This window comes from Carya illinoinensis, chromosome 8 (genome assembly GCF_018687715.1).
Source record: "Carya illinoinensis cultivar Pawnee chromosome 8, C.illinoinensisPawnee_v1, whole genome shotgun sequence".
Classification (NCBI taxonomy): Eukaryota; Viridiplantae; Streptophyta; class Magnoliopsida; order Fagales; family Juglandaceae; genus Carya; species Carya illinoinensis.
The window spans coordinates 29,285,888-29,304,318 of NC_056759.1; the positions used below are offsets into that span (position 1 = coordinate 29,285,888).

The following is an 18,431-nucleotide window of genomic DNA, read 5'->3' on the forward strand; positions in this document are numbered from 1 at the left end:
AAGTATTATTACATTAGTACATGCAAGTTTAAAAAAACAAAAAAACAAAAGAATAGGCACTGTTAAAGACGTATTTCACACTACCAACTGCACGGATACCTCCAATGAAGAAAGAGGATAGCATAAGGTGCCAGTGAAATTCTGATGCTTAAGTTAGAGAAGTAATCTTAATTAGTATAAGTATATGAATAAATGTGTTGAAAGAGTTACCTTTGGGTGTTATTTATAGGGGCTTGGGGTCGTGAGTATAACTAACTTTCTAAATATATCTTTAATAGCTCTCCATATTAACTGGAGTGATCATCTCCCTAATAACCTGAAGGCATTATTTGAGTGACCCTCTCCCTAATAACCCAGAGGTGTTATCTAGCCTTTTTCATGTGCATCCGTAAGACTTATTGGATCCGTTCTGGACTAAATACCCTTTCCAAGCACAAATTGTACTTATTTATCACATGCATGGCCGGAAGTCTATCTTTTTCACTCCAATTAATTAGAAAGTTAATATTATTATGATCGACATGCTGTATATATGCTGCATTCTCTTCCTACTTTCATTCAATTATATATGTAAAGTATAATACTTTTTATCAGTACCCTATAATCATTGTTTATATTTTCAATAAATTGAAATCTAAAAGTTAATAAACAATCCCGGCCACCTTAGTATAGTGAGATAGAAATGGAAAGAGGGTATAAAAATTAATAACTAAAATAATGCATGCTGGCCGACGCCAATAATGATTCTAATGGGGGAACGGGTGGCGAACTATTTTGAAGTGAAAGGTTGGAAAATGGTTGTTAAGATTTTTATAAAAAATAACTAGTGGTCCATACTAGTCATAGAGTCTTACTACATTATAAATAACCCCATGAAACCCACTTCTTAGATATTGACCACAAGCCATGCACTTTTTAACAAAATAAATATTATCCACTCAAATTATCTAACGGCTTCAAAGTTAAAACATGGCAAACATGCAACTATGGATTCTATTTATGAAAATCCTATCAAAAGGCTATTCCTTTTGATATTCCATAAGAAGAAAGGTGACGACTTCATGGAACACCTATCATTCCCTCTTGAATTTCTCTATAGATATAAAAAAAATTATTAATTTAATCATCGGGATGTTCTCGGTTATTCAAGACCGATAAAATTTTATGACAATTTTCTTATTTTGCAAAAAGAGTTTTTTATTGGTTAAACCACGCAAAATCAACTACTTCAACATTATTATTATTATTATTATTATTATTATTATTAAAGCCTCGTAATTTAGATATATAGTGAGATGTGTTAAGACTTAAGTGGCGCATATGCTTTATATTTTACCCACGTATGTGTATAGAAAGTTAGTTATATTCTTTCCATTAATGTATTAGCCAATTAGAGTTAAGTAAGGCTCTGTATATAAAGCAGTTTTGTATCCCAGTTTTATGAATGATAAGCAAATACATCTTTCTGGAAATTATAGGTCTCGACATTCTTGATATGGTATCAGGAGAAATTAGGTTTTTCCTCTGATTTCTGCTCATCTTCTTCCACTCATGGTTGATTCCGTTAATCCTTCTGCTATTAAATCTGATCCACATAATCCCTATTTTCTGACCAATGCTAATCATCTTGGTCACATTCTCGTTAGTGAGAAATTGAGCAATAGCAATTATCATTCCTGGTAGCGTTCAATGTTTCTTTTGTTGAAGGCGTGCAACAAACTTGGTTTTATTGATGGCTCACTACTTGCTCCAACAGAGGATGATTCTCTATTTTCTCCATGGATATTTATGTGTGATACAGTTGTGCTTTCGTGGCTACGTAATTCTCTATCTTCAAAGATTGCTCAAAGTGTGATATATGTTGATTCTTCTCATGTGATGTGGCTTGAGTTGAAGGAGAGGTTTTCATAAGGTAATGGCCCTCGAATCTTCGAGTTTCAAAGTGCTATTTCTACCCTAAGTCAAGAACAACATGATGTTTGTACATATTTTACAGAATTAAAGGTCCTATGGGATGAACTATTGAATTATCAGCCCTTACTTTTTTGTTATTGTAAAGGTTGCAAGTGTAATTCATAATTCGACTAAGATTTTTGCTGCATACCATCACCAGAGCTATGTCATGAAGTTCCTTATGGGACTTACTGATACTTATGATAAGGTAAGGGGTCAAATCTTAATGATGGATCCTTTACCATCTATTAACAAAGCATTCTCTCTTGTTATCCAAGAAGAGAGACAAAAGCTTGTTACCACATGAGACACTTCTTTTGCCTCTATTGAATCAGTAGCCCTAGCTACTAAATGAGACACTTCTTTTAAGGCTTTTAAGGGTAATCCACGTAGTAAGCTCATTTGTAGTCAATGTGGTCTTGTTGGTCACACAGTGGATAAGTGCTTTAAGCTTCACAGTTACACTCCTAACTACAAGTTTCAAGATAAATCCAAGGTTTCAGCTTCTGCTAATGCTAGTCAGCACTCTACTGTGCTTGCTGATACTCCATCCAACATGCCTTTGACTATGGATCAATACCAACAATGAAACCAGCTTCATCAGCTGCTACTACACCCTCTGTTAACATGGCCTTGGTTCCTAATTTCTCAGGTAACTCTAAAATTTTTTGTGTTGCTAACACTTCAGTTCCTCTATGTTCTTGGATCATCGATAGTGGTGCCTTAGATCACATGGTTTGCTCTTCCAATTTTTATACCAGCACTCCTCACCCTATTTCTACTTCTGTCAAGTTGCCTAATGGTATCTATGCCAAGGTTACACGTGTTGGTGATATAGTTTTGAGCCCTACCTTGACCTTAACAAATGTCTTATGTTTACCTACCTTCTCTTTCAACCTTATCTCAGTTAGAAAGTTAACTCATACTCTCAACTGTTGGTTAATTATTAAAGCTGACAAGTGTTTTATGTAGGACCTAGTAACTTGGAAGATGATTAGGATGGGTGAATTGCAAGGTGGCTTGTATAAGTTGGTTACTTCCAGCTTTTCTATACCTTCCACTACTTCTCATTTCTCTAACTGTTTTTCTATTCAATCTGATGTAACCTTGTGGTACTTTCGATTAGGACATCCTTCTTCTTCTAGGTTGCAACTTTTGCATTGGTACATTCCTTGTTTGTCTTCTAAATTTGATTCATGTACTACTTGTCCTCTTGCTAAACAAAAGCTTTTGCTCTTTCCTGTTGGCAATAATAAGTGTGATGCTTGCTTTGATTTAGTGCATTTTGATATTTGGGGCCCTATGGCTACTCCTACTCATAATATATTTAAGTATTTTTTTTCCATTGTTGATGACTATTCTAGGGCTACTTAGGTATACCTCAAGAAATCAAAATCTAAGGCTGCTCCTTTTTGCAGTGTTACTTTATTCACATTGAAACACGATTCTCAGTCAAAATTAAGGCAATTAGGTCAGATAATGGACCTGAGTTTTCTTTAAAAGACTTCTTTGCTTCTAAAGGAGTCATTCACTAATTGAATTGTGTTGCTACTCCACAACAAAATTCTATTATGGAGTGCAAGCATCAACACACTCTCAATGTCGCAAGGTCTCTTTTATTTCATGCTAAACTACCTATTTCTTACTGGTGAGGCAGTATTCTTACAGCTGTTTATCTTATCAATCAAAACGCAACCCCTCTTCTTTTGAATAATAGTCCTTTTGAACTCTTATACCATAAAACAAATTCTTTTTCACATCTGAGAGTTTTTGGCTGTTTATGTTTTGGCTCAACACTCTCTCATAATCGATCAAAGTTTTCACCAAGAGCTATAAAGTCTTTTTTTAGGAGATATATCCCTTTCATGTTAAGGGTTATAAACTTTTAAACCTAGAAACTTAGACTTACTACATCTCTAGAGATGTAATATTCCATGAAGAAGTTTTTCCTTTTGATACTTCTTCCTCAACACCTTCATCTGCTTTAGATCCTTCTCTTTTACAATCTTGGAACAATTCTCTTAATTGTTACATTCCATTTCATGCTCCAAACTCATATTTATTTCTTTCTTCACCTACTTTAGTTTCAGATAATACTTATATTTCTTCCTCCATTACTCAAGTTGATCTTCCTAGGAGATCAAATAGATCCACACATCCTCTTGCCTATCTACAATCTTATAATTGTCAACAAGCTAGCTTGCACTCATCTTGTTCCAATGATCAACAAGCTGCTAGTTCTTCTTCCTTGATTATCTCCTATCCACTCAGTAATTTTCTAACCTATGACAGATTATCTCCTTCTCACAAAACTTTTGTTCTTGCTACCTTAACCTTGCTTGAACCCAAGACATACTCTCAAGCCATTTTATATCCTGAGTAGAGGGCTGCCATACAATTAGAAATTTCAGCTTTGGTAGACAATGGGACATGGGAATTGGTTTCTCTACCTGCTGGTAAACATCCAGTTGGTTGTAAGTGGGTTTATAAGGTGAAGCTTAAATCTGATGGTAGTGTAGAAAGGTGCAAAGCTAGGCTAGTTGCCAAGGGCTACACTCAGTTAGAAGGTTTTGATTACTATGATACATTTAGTCCAGTGGCCAAGATTACCATTGTTTGAATTTTTTTTGTCTATAGCCACTTCCAAAACTTGCATATTATTCAAATTGATGTGAATAATGTCTTCTTGAACAGTGATTTGCACGAAAAAGTTTACATGTCTTTGCCATCTAGATTTGATTGCAAGGGGGAGCTAAATTTGGTTTGCAAACTCAAAAAGTCTTTGTACGGCTTAAAACAAGCCTCAAGACAATGGTTTGCCAAATTTTTCTCCACTCTATTAGCTACTTGTTTCACTCAATCCAAGTCAAATTATTCTCTTTTTAGTAAACAAGAGGGTTTTTCGATCATCATGTTACTAGTTTATGTTGATGATGTTCTGAATGTAAGCAGTAGTGTTTTAGCTATGGATTCTCTGAAAGTGTATAGAATTGGATTGATATATTGTGCGAGAAAACTTACAAGCTGGAATCATAAAACTCGTCTATGTAACATCCAGTCATCAGATAGCAGATGTTTTGATTAAGGCACTTGGTTTGTATCAATTTAATCACCTTATTGGCAAGATGGGACTAGTAACGATGGGACTAGTAAATATATATAGTCCATCTTGAGGGAGAGTATTAAGACTTAACTGCTTATGCTTTATATTTTACACGTGTATAGAAAGTTAGTTATATTCTTTCTATTAATATATTAGCCAATTAAAGTTAAGTAAGGCTAGCTTTGTATATAAAGCAGTTTTGTATCCCAGCTTATTAATGATAAGCAGATACATTTTTCTGGAAATTAGAGGTCTCTGCATTCTTGATAAGATGAGATAAAATAATCTGTGAATAATAATGAAATAATTTGAGGAAATATATAATTTTATGGGGTTTTAAAAAATGAGAGAGAAAAAGTAGAATACAAATATTATAAAGTTAAGATATTATTAGAATATTATTTTTGTTTTAGGATTTGAAAAAATTAAAATTATTTTTTGTGTTTTGTTTGAAAGTTTTGGAAAGTTATAATGATTAAATAAAAAAGTTAAAAATTTAAAATTGAAAAGTGTTTGTGTTTGTAGCTTTGGATATTTAAATGAGATGAGTTTGGAGGATTTTGCTTTCCAAACCAAGATATCACTAATTAATCTTATCTAGAAAAAGAAAAGATAAGATAAGATATTGTACTAAATGACTATCACAAAATAGAGCATGGCCGTCCCGGCAACCCACATGGACAACAGTTATTGGCCAAGGATTTGTATTCAGCCTTAGTGCTAGATCTTGCAATAGTATGTTGCTTTCTTGAACTTCATGAAATAAGATGATTACCCAGAAAAATACAGAAGCCACCAGTGGACCTTCTGTCGTTTGGGCAGCCTACCCAGTCTGTATCAGAGTATGCGTGTAATGTGAAAGAGGACTGGTTTGACAGAAAAAGACCATGGTTTGACAGAAGCCACCAATGGACCTTCTGTTGTTTAAGTAACAAAGGATTCTTTTAAATGTAGTCTAGTGAGTGAGTCTGGGTTCATGCATAAATTGACAGACCTTATTTACATCAAAGGATACATCAGGTCTTATTAATGAGAGGTACTACAAACTCCCAACAGTACTTCTAAATAATGTGACATCTGCGAAGGGCGGAGAATCAAATTTTGACAGCTTAGTGGAAGCTGACATGGGGGAGGAGATGAGATTGGTAGCACTCATATTGGTCTTTTTTAACAAATCTGAGATATATTTTTGTTGGCTAACAATGATACCACTCAAAAGATATTCAAGTTACAATCCAAGAAAATACAACAATATGCCTAAATCTTTTACTGGGAAGGCTTGACTAAGGGATGTGATGAGATGATCAACAACCAGAGATGATGAAGAAGTAATGATCATGTCATCGACGTACACAAGAACAAGCATGCAAGCAAAGGTCGTGTGCATAATAAAAAGGGAAGGATCACCCTTTGATGTAGAAAAACCATAGTGAAGCAACCACGAACTGAGCTTTGAGAACCATGCTCGGGGAGCCTGCTTAAGGCCATAAATGGCTTTGTTTAATTTACAAACAAAATGAGGCCTCGGCTGATCAACAAACCCTTGTAGTTGTTGCATAAAAATTGTTTTAGAAAGCTTACCATGAAGGAAAGCTTCTAGATGTCTACTTGTCTAAGACACCATCCACGAGCAATTGCAATAGAAAGGACTAACCGAATGGTTGAGGGGAGAGGACTAATCGAATGGTTGAGGGCTTTACCACCGGGCTGAATGTCTCGGTATAGTCAATACCGATCTGTTGATGAAATCCTTTAGCCACAAGTCTTGCCTTTCGTCTTTCAATACAACCATCGGGTTTTAATTTTGTCCGAAACACCCATCTGCAACCAATTAGGTTAGAAGCAAATGAAGGAGAAACTAGGGTCTAGGTGCTGGTTTGGACAAGGGCCTGATATTCTCAGGACATGGCTTCGTTCCATTCGGGAAACTTGGAAGCAGTGGTGAAAGAAGTGGGATCATCAGGAACCATTGTTGTGGAGACAAAGCAGTGCCGAGATGGATATGGGATGGTACCATTGGTGAATGTACATGGTCGAGAGGGATTGGTGAGAGAACGAGTAATTATAGGAGATCTTGGTGGATTTAAGGTAGTGGGAGGACGAGTTGATGAAGTTTGATCAAGATCAAAGGGGAATTAGGGATTGCTATAGAAGAAGACGGAGGAGGAGTTTGGGAAATCGTTGGTGGCGAGGTTGTAGTAGGCATGGGCTGGGCTTGAGAGAATGAAGGATTATGAAGCGGCCTAGGCATAGGCAAAGATGTGCTAATGGGCGATTGATTCTGTTGAGTGCTGGTAGTGGATGAAGGTTGGGCCAGAGCAGAGTTGGAGGGAATTGGGCCCAATATAGACTGAGGAAAATGCAGAAGGATGGCAGTGGGGAAAATGGGCTAAGAGAGAAGGGAGTTAGTGTTGAGCTTTTTATAGGGGAAGTTTGTCTCATTAAAAATGACATCACGAGAAATGTAGAGACGATTTTTGTTTAAGTCAAGACATTTATACCCTTTGTGAGATGGACTATAGCCAAGAAATAAACAAAAAGTAGAATGAAAATTTAATTTGTGGTGGTTGTAGGGTTGAAGATTAGGCCAATATTCACATCCAAAAGTTTTAAGGAATGTGTAATCGGGTGGTTTATGATAAACCATAAAAAAAGGAGAGTGATTATTCAAAACTGGTGTAGGAAAAACATTGATAAGGCAAGTGGCAATTTCAAAAGTGTCGGCCCAAAAAAAAAGGGAGGGAGGTTTGGACTAGTAATGTAAACCCAGTTTCAACGATGTGTCGGTTCTTAAGTTCTACAAGACTATTTTGTTGGTGTGTATGTGGAGAAGAGAAACGATGGATGATGCCAAGATTTTTACAAAGTGAAGTTAGAGGAGGAAATTCTCCCCCAGCGTTAGTTTGGATTGTGATTATTTTACTGTTAAAAAATCGTTCTGTAAATGTAATGAAAGTGGTAAAAATAGAATGGACATCAGATTTATTTTTGAGAGCATAATACCAAGTAAATCTAGTAAAGTGATAAACTATAGACAGATAATACTTGTAACAATTTCTTGAAACAAAAGGTGTTGGGCCCTATACATCGGCATACAATATTTCTAATGGCTTAACAGTCTTTGTGGAACTTAAAGAGGAAAATGGAAACTGATGGGCATTAGCCATGGGAGACTCAGGACAAACAAAAGGAAATTGACTGGGAGCTTTTGACAAACAATGGGTATGCAGAACTTGAGAAATGATGGCAATAGAAGGGTGGCCAATTCTTCGATGCAAGCAATCGATGGAAGATTTCTCACCAAGATGGATAGAGGACGATGATAGCAACTCTGAGGAAGGAAATTGATAGAGGGCGTTAACCACATGGAATCGGTATTCTCGTTGCATAATGGGCAAGCCAACTTTTCCTTTGTGCTCCAACCTGAAAGGTTGGCATATGCAGGAAAATCATTAATAGTCCACAATGGTGCAGCATGAAAGCAAAACTGACCCTTAGTTGATGCATCGTAGGTATCGACACCATGAACCCGTAGCTCTTGTAGTTCATTAACTAAAGGTTGAAAATAAACATCGATGTCATTTCCTGGTACTTTAGGTCCAGGAATGAGCAAAGATAGCATTAAGTATGGATCTTTCATGCATAACCAAGGAGGTAAGTTGTATGGCACAAGTATCACTGGCCATATGCTATAGGGTTTAGCCAAATTATTATACGGGTTGAACCCATCACTGGCTAGGCCCAGTCTCACATTGCGAGCATCTTGTGCAAACCAACTGTGGTATTTATCAAATTGTCTCCACATCTTAGAATCAGCAGGATGTCTTAAAGTACTATAGTCATCAACTCGTTGTTCTCTATGTCATTTCATAGATTTTGCAATATCCTTCGACATAAATAACCTCGGAATCAGAGGAAAGTAGCGCAACACCTTTTGGGGAATCTTCCCCTTTTTCTCACTCGTTGACTCCAACCGCGACTCATTACATTTAGAACAAGATTCTTTGTCTGCATCGTTATTCCAAAAAAGCATGTAGTTTTTTGGATAGGCATGTATCTTCACATAACTGAAACCCAAACCACGCTTTAAGCATCGAGCCTCATGGTATGAGGTAGGTATTTCAATATTTGGAAACACTGCCTTTAACAATTCTAAAACCATATTAAATGACTTGATAGTCCAACTACCAACAGTTTTGATATGAAGCAACTTAACTATAAATGAGAGCTTCGAGAACTTCTCACAACTTGGATAAAGTGGACGTTTTGCATCCTCAAATAATTGGTCAAATGTTTTTGATTGCCCGTCATTGCCGGTTGGTGGGGAAGTAGTCCCATCTTCATGTGGGACACTTGCATGGTCCATGAATGTCCCAGCCCGCGTGTCCTCTAGCATGTCATCCATATCATCAATAAAGTTACGAGTTAGATCAAAGCCATCATCATTACTGTAAGACGAATTCACACTCCAGCTTTCACCCTCCCCATGAAAGATCCAATGTGTATAACTTGGATCAATACTGTTCATGAAGAGATGATCTTCGACTTCATTGATTGGTAGGAATAAGTTATTACGGCATCTCCGACATGGACACCTGAAAGTAGTACTTTCAGGTGCATGGGCTCTTGTCATAGTGAGGAGTTTATTAAGCCCTTCACTATATTCAGTTGATATAAACCTATTTGACACATGCATCCAGTTCTTGTCCATTTGAACCTTGTGTGATAATAGGTCATCAATGAAACCATAAACAATAGAATAATGAAGAATATGAGAGGGAAAACCAACAGCAATTTTTCAGGGAAATCATATATCCAGCATTACGGAGTCACAAACATATAGATTTTTCTATAAAAGTAGACCAACATATTCAATACGATGCACAAACGCTAGTTGAAAGTACAAATACCTTGCTCATCCTTCACAAGGGGGCAGAAAAATTCTGTACCCCTTCCAACTAGATGATTTTATGCCTTTAATTTTTGCTCACAAACAAAGGGCAAGAAAGGGTGAAGCTAAGAATTTGATAGATCCAAATATTCTTTATATTTTCTGACGTAAAATCTGCTTCCTAGTTTAATATAGACAATGTATTTGTTTTAGGTGTATTTTTCCCTATTTTACCATTTCCAAAAGCTTATTAAAGTCCACAAGCAATTATTAGTTATTTGTGCCAATAGCTAAAAAAAAAAAAAAAAAAACTAAAATCAAGTTTCACAAAAGAAGCTATTAATAAAAGGCTAGTGTTTTCCTTATTACCCCAGAAACACATACACATCCATAAAAGGTGTACCATGTAGCCTAAGGAAGTTGTATTACCAAACCCAAGCATTCATCTATCAGCTCTAATTTATCTCAGGCCATTCAACTTTTCAGGACCTATGTCTTACATGCTTGAATGTGAAAGGAATTCAGTGGCAATTTAATTGCCTATTTATAATCAAAAGCAAGAAACTGCTATGCACCCAATTATTTTAGAAACTTTCCAATTATTTTAGAAACTTTTATGGAAACCAGTCAACCAAGAAAGGGCCATTTGTGAGGTAGTAAATTTGGATGGGAATCAAACATCCACAAAGTCTATATCTATGGAATTGCTTTAATTACTTTGTTGTCTAAAGTAAGATGGATATATGGTAAAACTCAATATACTCTAATCAACTAGTATGAAATTAGAGTATAGGCACAATGTTTGACAGCAAATTAGCTGAAGAAAAAAAATATATGATAAAAATTGGACAACAAATGAGATGGGAAAATTCGGTCTATACCTAGCTATAGTCAAATTTCCTAGAGAGAAGTAGTGAATGATGGAAATTTCACATACAGCGGAGGAGCTTACCAGTGACGATTTGATGGCACAGCAGTAGGGTTGAGATCACAGCAGCGGCGACAACGTGTTGTTCAACCAAGGAAGAGAGTATCGGCCAAGCACCCTTTGCAAAAAAAGGGAAAAAGTTAAATATATAGTCTGTCAAATAGGAAAACAGCACTATACAAAGCGAATTTGATGGCCCGATATAAACAACAGTTCAACAAACTTTTCACCATGATTTTAATGCCTTTAATATGAAGCAGAATTTTATGGCGATTGTGAATCGCATCAACTAAATCTACATAATGATTTAGTAAGGCAAATTCACTAGATATATGCATTCTAAATGAATAATCAAAATTGGGTTCTGGTTTGCACAGTTGGCTATACTAGCATATTTACCCCCAAGCCAGCTCAAAATATTTATCAAATCTTAGTAGAAAGTATAATATACTATAATAGGCCACTAAGTAGAGAAGCATGTTGAATACTCAAGTTTATGTGTTGTTAAAATTGGGAAACATAGTAAAAATCATTACCCAAAGAAAAGATTAATTAATTATAATCTATATTTATATAACCATCACTACTGAGTTTAAAATTGGCCAATAACACCCATTGTTCATGTACCCAAACCACATTACCACTCATGAGCTGGGATTTCTCATTGGGTATTTTTAGTCAATCTCGAAGACACAATAAAACCTGACTTGCTAATCCCCATCCTTCAACCTCTGTTTCAATGTGAACCGATATTTGTCCTAAAAACAAATCGTGGTTTTCCTAAGTTATAACATACAATTCATCATGTGTGTAGTTTAAATCAAGACAAACTCTTACATACAAAAAATGAAAAGCAAACATTCAACCAAAATCATATGTACTGAATGATAGAGAATGGATTGAAAAGGTAGAGAGACAGAGAGCATACCGCAGGTTGTACGGTCTGGCCATCGGCTGGTGCGGCAAATGGTGGGCAACAAACCACTCTTGGTGGTGATCGGCGGGAGAGAAGAAATACCTCTATGGATGTTATATTTAGTGGTCGAATGAGAGAGAGAGAGAGATAACCACGGAGAGAGAAACACCAAGCTGATTGCAGGGAAGATGATGCGAACCAGCTTAAAGAATTTCACTGTGCCGATCGGTGGCTACAATTGGCGCGAGGAGATCACCGAAATATGAGCAAGAGTGACGGTAAGAAATCCCAGAGAAATATCAGGAATGAGGGAAACCCATGAGCTGTGCCTCACCGAAATTCCTAGGGAATGAAAATATATATATAGTCTACTTAACATAGCAGTGACATCTCGACGTTACAAGATTTCAGAGATGTGTATAATTTCTTGCGGCGACCTTGATCGCCGTACGACCCCCTAATTTCCCACGATTGAAGTCACTGTCGGCTTATAAAGAAAGTCATTAACTGTTGCGGCAAATTACTGTCGCCGTTGTAGCTCCTTCATAGCTGCGGGTCCCTAAACTGTCGTAGAATGATCCCAACTGCGGTAGTTCAAAATAGTTGCGACCATATCTTGCCGCAACGCAAGATTTAATAATCGCGCTTCAGTAACTCCCCGAGAACTCATCTACACATCACGAAATCTTTGAAACTATCGACGGATTTTTCATCCCCAGTGGAAAAAACTCCACAATTGGCCATAAATGTTGTAGTGTGATATTGTGAATTGGAAAACCTATCCTGTTTCCAACGTGAATATGCTTGTGCCCACTGTACAGTTAAGATGAGAGGTTAAGATGAGAGAGATAATGCATTATGTAGTGAGTGGCTGCACTATCAGGGTACCAAGAGGGATCAGTGATGGCGGATGGGGAGGTATAGTTGGCTGAAAAAGATCTGGGTGGGTCATATTGGTAGGCATGGTCAAAGTGAAAATTGAATTGTAATGCAATATGGCCAGGCTTGTTACAAATTTGGCAAGTAGGTCTCGGAGAGTTGGGGTTGTTTTGATAGGAAGGATTGTAGTTGGGTGAGTTACGTCCTCTGTTTGAGGAATATCTGCCTCAGCCATGACCATTTCTATCTCCGCGATAAAATCCTCTACCAAAGTTGTCTTTGGAGTTATTGGTAGTGAGACTGGCTGATGGCTCAAAGGAAAAGGGTGGTGGGTTATGAGAGTTATGAGATAATCTATTTTCATGGATAAGAAGGAGGTGGTAAAGTTTTTTAGATTGAATGGGTTTGGAACGGGTGGTAATAGAGGTGATAAAAGATTCATAGGTTGGGCCAAGTCCATTGAGCAAGTAAGTTACGCATTCTTTGTCTAAGAGGGGTGTTCCAGTGGCTGCAAGTGTGTCCGAAAGCAATTTCACCTTGCTGAAGTAATCAATAATTGATCAATCTCCTCTAGACAGATTGGTGAGCTGAAACCTTATTTGAAAGTCCTTTGCCTAAGAGTGAGAACTATACATGGACTCAAGGGCTATCCACAGCTCCCGTGAGGTTCCTGTATGACATGAGCAACAACAAATTCAATTATAGATGAAAAAAGAATGCTCAGTATGAGTTGGTCAGTTCTTTGCCATGATAGGAAGTTTGGATTTATTTTGGGGTTGGAATTGCTTTCAGTAGGTAACAATTTGGGTGGAGGTTGTTGGGTTCCATCAACAAAAGAGAATAGATCTTGGCCTCGAAGATATGCTATGAGTTGAACTTTTCACAGCATATAATTATTGACATTCAACTTGACAGTTACTAAATGAGAGAAAGAACATGGAAGAGAGGTAGGTGGTGATGAGGAAGAAGGAGTTGCGATGGTGAAGGATTAGAGAGACTGCTAGTCTAGTAGTTCTGATACCATAACGGAATGAGAGCAATTTATTTCCTGAATATTCATTTCATTGATCAACATATATACTTACATAGTGTCTATGTGCACATTATATAGACCCAACAATGCAGTGTGCACTACAAGGGGAATAAAAGACGTAGTACAATAAAAACTGTTACAATTGAATCATTCTAAAATAAAAGGTAGAAACTCTGGAATCTTCTAATTTTGCTGATGTAGCTTTTGCTGCTTCTTGTTTCCGTGAGTAGGCTCATCTTGATTTAGGTTAACACTCACCACTTCAGAAAATTTGCCTGTTTTCCTTGTACGTACTATAATTTCATATGGGTCTGCATCTCCAGTTACCATCAAAGTTCCCTTAGCAGCATCCACTTCAACTTTGTTAACTCCTGCATGCACTAGCTAGCTTGTTTCTTTTTTGGTCTTCTAAGAACATTTTCAAGAGCTAGCTAGCTTGTTTCTACTTCGATTGTCCTTTCCAGATCGTCTGCACACATATATAGATACATACACACCCATATATATATATATATATAGAGAGAGAGAGAGAGAGAGAGAGAGAGAGAGGGTCAAAAAGATTAAGAAATGAATATTTTATTCATAATCGTGGAAAAGTTGTTTACTAGCCATCTCTTAATCATTAATTCAGATATGCATATTTTATATGGACTAAATAAAATACATACCTAATCGACCACTATGATCCAACAATAAGAGCATCCGTTCTTTGGTCGTTTTGACCATTTGGATTTACCCCGCGTGGCTTTGATTCCATGTATTATCCAAAATACTGTACTACAATTAAAATCTGGTGCAATCATTTTATGGGTATTAAGATAGTCCATATATCGGTTTGTAAAAGAATTTTCACAACACGACCCGGCTGAAATCGGAAGGCAATGGACCGGAAGTTACAATTTCTTTCCTACTTTTTTTTTTTTTTTTTGGAAAATTCTATATGCAGTCATTTTTGTGGACTCCTTTGTATATTCCAGTGATATGATTAGTTGTATATTAAAAAAAATTAATTCAGCCAATCATATCAGTGGAGTGCACAAAGAATATGTAAAAATAACTGCATATAACATTACTTTTTTTTTTTTTTTTTTTTTTTTTTTTTTTTATTTTAACAAAGGTGTCTTTTCTTTACATTGAAAGTGACTGCTATATATGAAAACATAGTGCTATATCTGCTCGTCGACCAGCTTTTTCTCTTCTTCTTTTTCTTTTTAATTGTCACATCATAAGACGGGCGAGAAAATGATAGACATCAAACACAGTACCAAAGCAAGTGGCCAAAATTATTTTCGGTTTTGTCAGCTATTGTGATGACCTCAAGGCCCTGACGCAAGTTAATTTATTGAAAACAGAGCATAAAGATAAGAAGAAAAAAAATTATCGAGAAGATGCGGTTGAGAATTATGCAGGTTCTGATTTGGACAAAATATCATTATTTTAAAGGAAGGGAAAGAAAAAACAGAAATTTTAACGTGCATGCGTGTGTAATTTGTACGTGTGTGCTCACAAACATGCAAACACACACACACATATATATATATATATATATATATATATATATATATGTATATATAAATAAAAGTAGTAGAAGCCTGACCATAACTTAATCATGTGGCCACCAACAATTTATTAGAATATAGATTCAATATGTTAACTATAAAATATATAGAGTAATATTAGATATTATTTTTGAGTATGTAAATTCTGCATATTCTTTTAAAAAAGTAGAAGAAATTTAAAATACATGAAAAACTAAATTTTTCATTATAAACTTTATTATTTTAAAATGAAATGTGCGAGATTTATACCTTCTAAATATTATCAATTTAAAATTTTAGAATGATATCAATCATGGGATAATGAGCAAATGATGAAAAAATAGATGATAAATAAATTTTTTCATTAATCTTACATCAACATTTAGGCCCTGTTTGGATTCTGAGCTGGATTGAGATATATTGTAGTGAATTGAGATGATGGAGTGAGTTTTATGAGGCCAACCTAATATGAGTTTACATATGTTTAGATATCAAGAAAGTTAAAGATGTATTTATAGAAAGTTGAAAAAAGTTATGAGTCCTATGTATAAAAATGTGTTAAGTCGAAAAAGATTGTGAGTCTCACATGAAAAGAAGTTTTGAATTAAGATGAGTTTAATAATTTAAGAGTTTGATATTTAAATATTAGATTTAAAATTATACTAAATTGAACTTCAAGTTCCGAATGGAACCTATAGTATTATGAGTTTTGCTACATACAAGCATAGTCGCGCACTAATCTGTGTATCAATACTGATTTATTCATAATTAAAACTTAAATTAACATTGTTTTCAATAAAATTTACTTTTTAGCTAATCACGTCATATTGATACACAGATTAGTACACAATTTTACATACAATTATATTTTTCCTAATATTATATATGTACCATTTTGAAAATAACACGAGATACAATTCAAGCAAGGAATTAAAGAAGAATGATCATCATCGTTGGAATGGTAATCCTTTAGAAACCACGAAATATCGAAATATGTACGGCCTCTTTTAATTGGCTATGATATCTACGTAGCGTGTTACTTTTGTTTTTCTTTTTATTTTATTTTATTTTATTTTATTTTATTTTATTTTATTTTTTGCCTTTCACTCAAGTTACTTAATTAAATTAATTACTTGACTCGTCATCTAATTTTTTCTTGTTTGTAATATTCTTTTCTTGTTATCTATAATTAATTTAATAAAGCATAAATTAAAATGTCATTAATTCAAACCTCCCAACGGCCAACACACGTCGTAATTAAAGAGTAAACAACTTATAACCAAGCATTTTTATTTCAACAAGGGAAACACATGGGCCCTTATATTTAATATTTGATATTAATTAATAAAGATATATAATTTTTAATGTTGTTGTATAAGATTAGATGAGTTGAGATGAAAGTTAAAAGTTGAAAGTTGAATATAATATTATTATAATATTATTATTTTTTAATATTATTTTTATTTTAAGATTTAAAGAAATTAAAATTATTTTTCGTTTAAAAATTTAAAAAAATTTTAATGATTAGATAAAAAGGTTGAATATTTGAAATTAAAAAATATTTATAATTATAACATTTAGATATTAAAATAAGATGAGTTTAGAAAATTTTACTTTTCAAATTAGGCTTGAGATATCACTAATCTTATTTTGAAAAAGAAAAGAAAAGACAAGATGATGTAGTAAATAAATATCACAAAATACAGCATGGCGGATAGGGCTCGTCCCGGCAACCCACATGGACGACAGGCACTCGCTCACACACAAAACATGAATTCTGGGGGATATAGGGTATCAGAACTTGCGCCTTCTTCTTTTGATCGTTCTGCCCGTCCCCAGGCTTTGGAGGAGCACCAATACTCACCACTTCAGCAAATTTGCCTGTTTTCCTTGTACGTACTATAATTTCATATGGGTCTGCATCTCCAGTTACTGTCAAAGTTCCCTTGGCTTCATCCACTTCAACTTTGTCAACTCCTGCATGCACTCAATTTGTATCGATGAATTCAGAAACCCAAACCAAGAATACTGTACGATGCATGCATTATGAAACAAAGAAATGGACGAAGGAAAAAAGAAAAGAAAAAAAAACACTACACTACTCATGTACAGAAATTTATGCTGGCTCTTGGATTTTAATTCGAAATAAGTACTATATATATATATATATATTGATTATCATACCTTGCAGCGATGTTACTGCTTTGAGAAGATTCTTCTTGCATTTCAGGCATGCAATATTGACCTTCAAGACAGTTTTCTGCACCATTGTATAATGATCATTCGCTTTACGCTATTTAAGGAGTGGTTTAGGAGTAGAGCATGCAAGAATGGCGTAACGAACCTAATTCGGTCTTCTACGAACATTAGATACACACACCCATATATATATATATAGAGAGAGAGAGAGAGAGAGAGAGAGAGAGGCTAAAAAGGTTGCATAATCGTGGTAAAGTTGTTTACTAGCCATCTCTTAATCATTAATTCAGATATGCATATTTTCTATGGACTAAATAAAATACAAACCTAATCGACCACTAAAGAGCATCTGATCTTGGGTCCTTTTGACCATTTGGGATTTACCCCGCGTGACTTTGATTCCACAGGCCGTGGTCCACTGCATGCAGCTAGCACTGCAACATTTTGTGCATTAGTGGACATACATATAAACATATATAGATGCGGCTCAGTTATTTTTTATTTTTATTTTTTAATATTTTTCACATTTTATTAAATTTTTTTAATTACTAAATAAAAAAATATACCAATACACTTAAAATCAATTTCTTAATAAAAATGCCCAGTACTGATACACTGAGCAGTACCACTGCAGGCAGAATAATATTTTCCTCTATATATATATAAACAAGAAATGATAATACGTCGCTTTAAATATATCGCTCCAAATTATTCTTCATCAATTTAATTTTTTTATTTAATTATTAAAAAAAGTAACTTTTAATATATTAATATATATTTTTTATTTATAAAAGTATTTAAATATATTAAAATAATATTAAAAAATTAAAATTATACTGAGCGTCACGCCTTGAGTCATTGATGGACGCCAGCCGATATTGACTCTATATAATCTGTGTCGGTAAGAATATGAGGTGGGGCACGTCACACGTAGATTAGCTGTGATCCATGTTTTACTCCGAATTCTAAGTCCATTAATTTCTTGATGGAG

General features: G+C 35.1%; 1 protein-coding gene across 1 annotated transcript; it reads right to left on the reverse strand.

The window, feature by feature from the left end:
• Positions 1–16,906: 16,906 nt before the first annotated feature.
• On the reverse strand, positions 16,907–17,585 carry LOC122317867 (heavy metal-associated isoprenylated plant protein 2-like). Its single transcript, XM_043134914.1, has 2 exons — positions 17,426–17,585; positions 16,907–17,218 (listed from the first exon to the last, which is right to left on the reverse strand). The coding sequence occupies exons 1-2, from the start codon at positions 17,508–17,510 to the stop codon at positions 16,935–16,937; spliced, it is 369 nt and encodes a 122-aa protein (XP_042990848.1). The 5' UTR covers positions 17,511–17,585; the 3' UTR covers positions 16,907–16,934.
• Positions 17,586–18,431: the final 846 nt, after the last annotated feature.